Genomic DNA, 4,813 nt, shown 5'->3' on the forward strand with positions numbered 1-4,813 from the left:
TATTATATGTTATAGATATAATATAACCACAGAATTTAACAATATAACGTTGCCGTAATTATTCTTTTTATAATAATATACAGTACCTATATTATAAAATCAATACCATAATATATATTATTATGCGCCTGAAATACAATCAAACATACAATATGGTCTCTGATAGTTTTATCACGATCCACAGGTTTATAATGAATATTTCATTTATTTTTTAATCAGTTATCTTTTATCTTCAGGTTCAAATTTTTTTTTTTTTTTGTAAACAATAGATCTTATTCGTTTTTTTTTCATATTCAAATAAAAAAAAATTGTGAAATATAAATATTGTTCTGTAATCGTCTGTGGTCGTATGATATTTTAAGATTATGTGAGTTACTTTATCATATTTTGTTTTTTACTTGTATGCTTTAATAACTTAATTACAGTTAAAACCCTTTGAGACATATTTAAAACTGCTACATACCAACTATTAACTTAGTACATATATATTTTAATTTGTTGTTATTGATATATTTGTTTTAGATTCATATTGATATGTATATTATTTCTGAAATATATTTTATGAATATAAAATTGGATCAAATGTGTTGTGCACATTTATTTTACTTAGCTAACTGTATTAATGAATTACATAGTTTATTATATTAGTCTTAGTATACATTTAATTATTAGATGTTTTATAATATATTAAAAAACTTAAATTATTTGTTCTAGAAAAAAATCATATTGAAGATGAGTACCTTCAATCTTGAAAAAATGGTAGGAACCATTGATAACCTTACTACTTCTTTAGATGTAATGTTATGTTGCAAAGATAGTGAAGGTGGACAAGAAATATTAGAATCTTGTGAACAATTGGATAATTTAATTATGTCATTTGACGATCAAATTAGTATTCTCAAAGATGCTCTAATCAAAGAAAAAAATTCTCGTCAATCGGTTAGTTAATTTTAATAAAATTGACAATACTTTTTTTTGATACTAATACATTATGTGGTTTACCGGTAAAAGTGTTTGAATAAAATAACAATATTTTACTATCTTATAAAGTATAGTCTAGTCAAATATTTAAAATATATCAATATATTTTAAACATATAATATATTAACAAATTTGATAACTTTTTCATTGTAAATATTTTTGTTGACTTTAACAATATCGTTAAATTATAAATTAAAGCTCACTTTACCTATACTTACTATGTATCTACTAATTTATAGACTAAACGCTATTTAAGAATGTGTAATATTTATTTTTTTTAAACTAATATGAGAAATATAAACTGATATTGTGATATTGGTCTAGGATCAGTAGACTGCAGATAATTTTTCCAGATTTAGCATCTTTATTTTGTATAAAATTATATTTGTTTTAGTCATTTCAAAGACAACTGGATGAATTAAAAATGATTGAGGAAAGATGTAATCACATGATAGTTTATCTCCAATTAAATTCTGATTGTACCAATGAACATAAAGTACAACAGTTTAATCAAAATAATGAAATAAAAGAATATAAAGGAAATAATTCAAATAATATGGCTAACATATCAATGTCACCTGTACCAATGTGGAATGATGCTTATTCTCTATCTGAGAACACTATACACCACACTACCATGTCAAACGGTACAATGATGAGTAATAGTATGATGGGGCAGTCTTTGAAATCTCAGTCTACTAAACAAGTACTCGATATTCCACTTTTAAAATCTGTTAGCAACAATGAAATGGATACTGTTCCAAAGTAAGATCATTATTATAGCTATTATTAAGAGGATGTTACACTCACATACATTGTCTACATCTTGCAGTTGTAAAGTATAACAAATTTGTATCCACTGATCCACTTTATATTCTTATAATTCACTTCAAGATTAAAATATCAATAAAATCTTACAAAGATTTTATCTAAGGTATCCCTAGATAATATTCTTTCTTTTAAATTTAATAGTAGAGAATTGTATGATTCTACTATAATTTTGAAACAATACTAAATGGATTCTTAAGCATAAAATTTGGTATATTGTTCATATTCTGTATGATGACAACAAATGTGAGTGTTGTCTAACCCAGTGGTCTTTAACCAGTGAGTTACGACCCATTTTTGGGTCCCGATTAGTCTTCTTTTTAAAATAAAAATTAAATTTATTTATTTATTTAAGGTAAAAAAATTTTTTTTTAATTATTAAACTTAGAAAATTAATTAAAGAAAATACATTTTAAAAAATGTTGTATTGTATTCAGTTTTAATAGTACTACTGCAAAGCATTATGCAATTTTAGCTTTTTTACAAAGCTACGCGGGTCGCAAAAAATGTAGGCCTAAAAAAATGGGTCGCGAGTCCAAAAAGGTTAAAGAACATTGGTCTAACTAGTAATTATTTTACATAACGTGTGATTTTGTATGTATACAAAATTTTGTCTATTTAATATTTATTACATATTATTCTTGTAATAAAAAAATTAAAACTGGTTTGCTTACAAGTTAAATACTATTATCATTTTTTATGTTTTATTCTATTACTTACTACAGTTCATTATACTTTTTTTAGATACATGAAAGGTCGATTAACATCATTAAATGTGAATGTTGTGATAGATGGTATTAATATTGCATTAGAAAATAAATATGAAATTTTGCGAAAGCCAAGAAACGTATTAAAAAAAAAAGATCAAGATATGTACAACACGTGGAAAATTCAACAAAACAATGTTGGACAAGGTATAAACAAATAGATTATAATGATTATAAAAACAATTCGTAATTAAACATTTTTTTTAAAGGTCAATACTTTGTAACTGCTGATGATATTTCTAGATTTGGTGAAACAAAAGTGGATAAAACTACATTAAATATAATTCCTATATTAAGGCATTTAAAACGATTAAAAGAATCTCGAACAGGTGGTTTTGTTTATTATTTACCATACTAAAAAATGTATATCTATATAAAAAAAAAATAATCATTTATTGAAAAATATATTTTAATTAAAGACTTAATTAATTTGTTAAACTTTTAGTATTTAACTAACGAATCAAACATTAAATGTAATGTATATCATATGTATTATAATTTAAAAAGTATACTTAATTTTATATATACACATTTTAAATAATGAATTATGACAGGATACATTTTTATATTTTATTTTCACACAAACTATTAAAATAGGTAGACTAGATTCATCATATTATGTATTATAAATATACTTAAAAGTGATTTTTACTTTTATAAGTACAATTTTTTAAATAATAAATGTTATTAATTTAATGAATTTTTATTTTTATAAAGATCCATACTTTTTATTATTTTTATAGGTGGAACTTTTAAATTTTATTAGATTGAGTTATTTCTATGGGTGAATTATGATAGGATAAGTCTATCAGAAAAATGATTTTATATTTATGGTTTCTAAATAAACTTGATTGTCTACTAAGTATAAAAATATGAACAAATAATTTTTGAAAAATAAATTTAAAAAGTTTCTTAAATAAGTTATTACCTACTAGAATTAATATATTTTATTTTAACTTGGACAAACATGTTTTGTATAATTTTTATGAGAAAAATATCACTCGTCCATGTCAAGCATCAGTTTTATGCAATGATCATTATTCAATGAGAATCATTTATGAGCTAAAAAGTAACTCTATGTTAGAGTAACAGAAAACAGACAAGAAGTTGTGTACCCCCATTTAAGATTATATAAAACCAACATAATGTTAGCTATCTAGCTGGATTTATCTAATCTACAAAATATAATATGACTTATAAAATCGTTAAAATATTTTCAAAGCTTATTGCAAGATAGATTTAAAAGAAGAAACAGCAAAATAGGTCCAACAATTAGTAGTTAGAACCATCAAGAAGCCCACTACTTGTAAGAATCCACCGGGAAGACTATGAGAAAAATAAGCAACTAGATATCGGTACTAAAGAGTGTTGTAGCAGCAGTAGTATATGACGGATGAACAGGAATTTGCAAAATGGTCATAAGAATCAAGAATCTGAAGAATGCCTTTCTCCAAAATGCAGGTGTATAGTACACTTGCATATGGCATAATTGAAATAAATTGGTATTAAGTCATACAAGAATAAAGGTCCATAAATACATTTTTTAATACTATCCAAGAACTGTAGTGTAAATGGGATAACATCGAAGAGTAATGGGTAATTCGCTATAGCCACCCTGGAGGGACAAATAGTAATGGTCCAATTTTTTTTTTTTTGTTCATTTTTTTGAGAATAAAAATAAAATAACATAACAAATTGGCCGCCCTAGGTTTGAGCCTCACGAGCCTATAGTGGTTAATCCGCCACTATTCAGTCACTACATAGATTAGACCATAACTAAATAAATTATTTAGTCATGGATCAGACTAAGTAGAATTTTACCGAGTAGCTCTAACCAGCACTTTAGGGGATATTATAAGAAGACTCTTTGATGCATAAGTTATTATTTAACTTAATGTCTTAATACCTATTTAAAATTAAATATACCTAGAATCTAGGAACACAATAATATTACTATTATTTAAAGTAATAGTGCTTATAGTGCTATTTAGTTTGGAGAACTAAAAATAAAAAATAAATAAAATGTTTACAAGTGATTTGTATTTTATGATATATATTTTCTGATGTACACTGGTTGGAGAATGTGGGTGTAGCCTCCAAAAAAATTTAACCACTCTACGCACTTATGATTAGTACTGCCAGCTTTGGTACTTGGAAGTATAATCTCTATGTATACTTATACTAATATAAAACTGATTTTGAAACCAAAAAAAATCATCAACTCTAAAGCTTATTAA

General features: G+C 24.6%; 1 protein-coding gene across 2 annotated transcripts; it reads left to right on the top strand.

Annotated features, from left to right (window-relative positions):
- The first annotated feature begins 254 nt into the window (after positions 1–254).
- Positions 255–3,049, top strand: LOC113558466 (spindle and kinetochore-associated protein 1-like). Of its 2 annotated transcripts, none has more exons than XM_026963924.1 (5): positions 255–367; positions 715–939; positions 1,376–1,746; positions 2,554–2,723; positions 2,786–3,049. In XM_026963924.1, the coding sequence occupies exons 2-5, from the start codon at positions 733–735 to the stop codon at positions 2,932–2,934; spliced, it is 897 nt and encodes a 298-aa protein (XP_026819725.1). In that variant the 5' UTR covers positions 255–367; positions 715–732; the 3' UTR covers positions 2,935–3,049. The 2 variants fall into 2 exon arrangements, with proteins under 2 accessions (XP_026819725.1, XP_026819726.1); XM_026963925.2 differs by lacking the exon at positions 255–367 and adding an exon at positions 457–477.
- Positions 3,050–4,813: the final 1,764 nt, after the last annotated feature.

This window comes from Rhopalosiphum maidis, chromosome 1 (genome assembly GCF_003676215.2).
Source record: "Rhopalosiphum maidis isolate BTI-1 chromosome 1, ASM367621v3, whole genome shotgun sequence".
NCBI lineage: Eukaryota > Metazoa > Arthropoda > Insecta > Hemiptera > Aphididae > Rhopalosiphum > Rhopalosiphum maidis.

Excerpts from the sequence above, each read along its gene's own strand:
- LOC113558466 (XM_026963924.1), top strand. The coding sequence starts at position 733 with ATGAGTACCTTCAATCTTGAAAAAATGGTAGGAACCATTGATAACCTT. Across the intron at positions 1,747-2,553 it reads GAAATGGATACTGTTCCAAA|ATACATGAAAGGTCGATTAA; the intron begins GTAAGATCATTA and ends TACTTTTTTTAG. Across the intron at positions 2,724-2,785 it reads ACAAAACAATGTTGGACAAG|GTCAATACTTTGTAACTGCT; the intron begins GTATAAACAAAT and ends TTTTTTTTAAAG.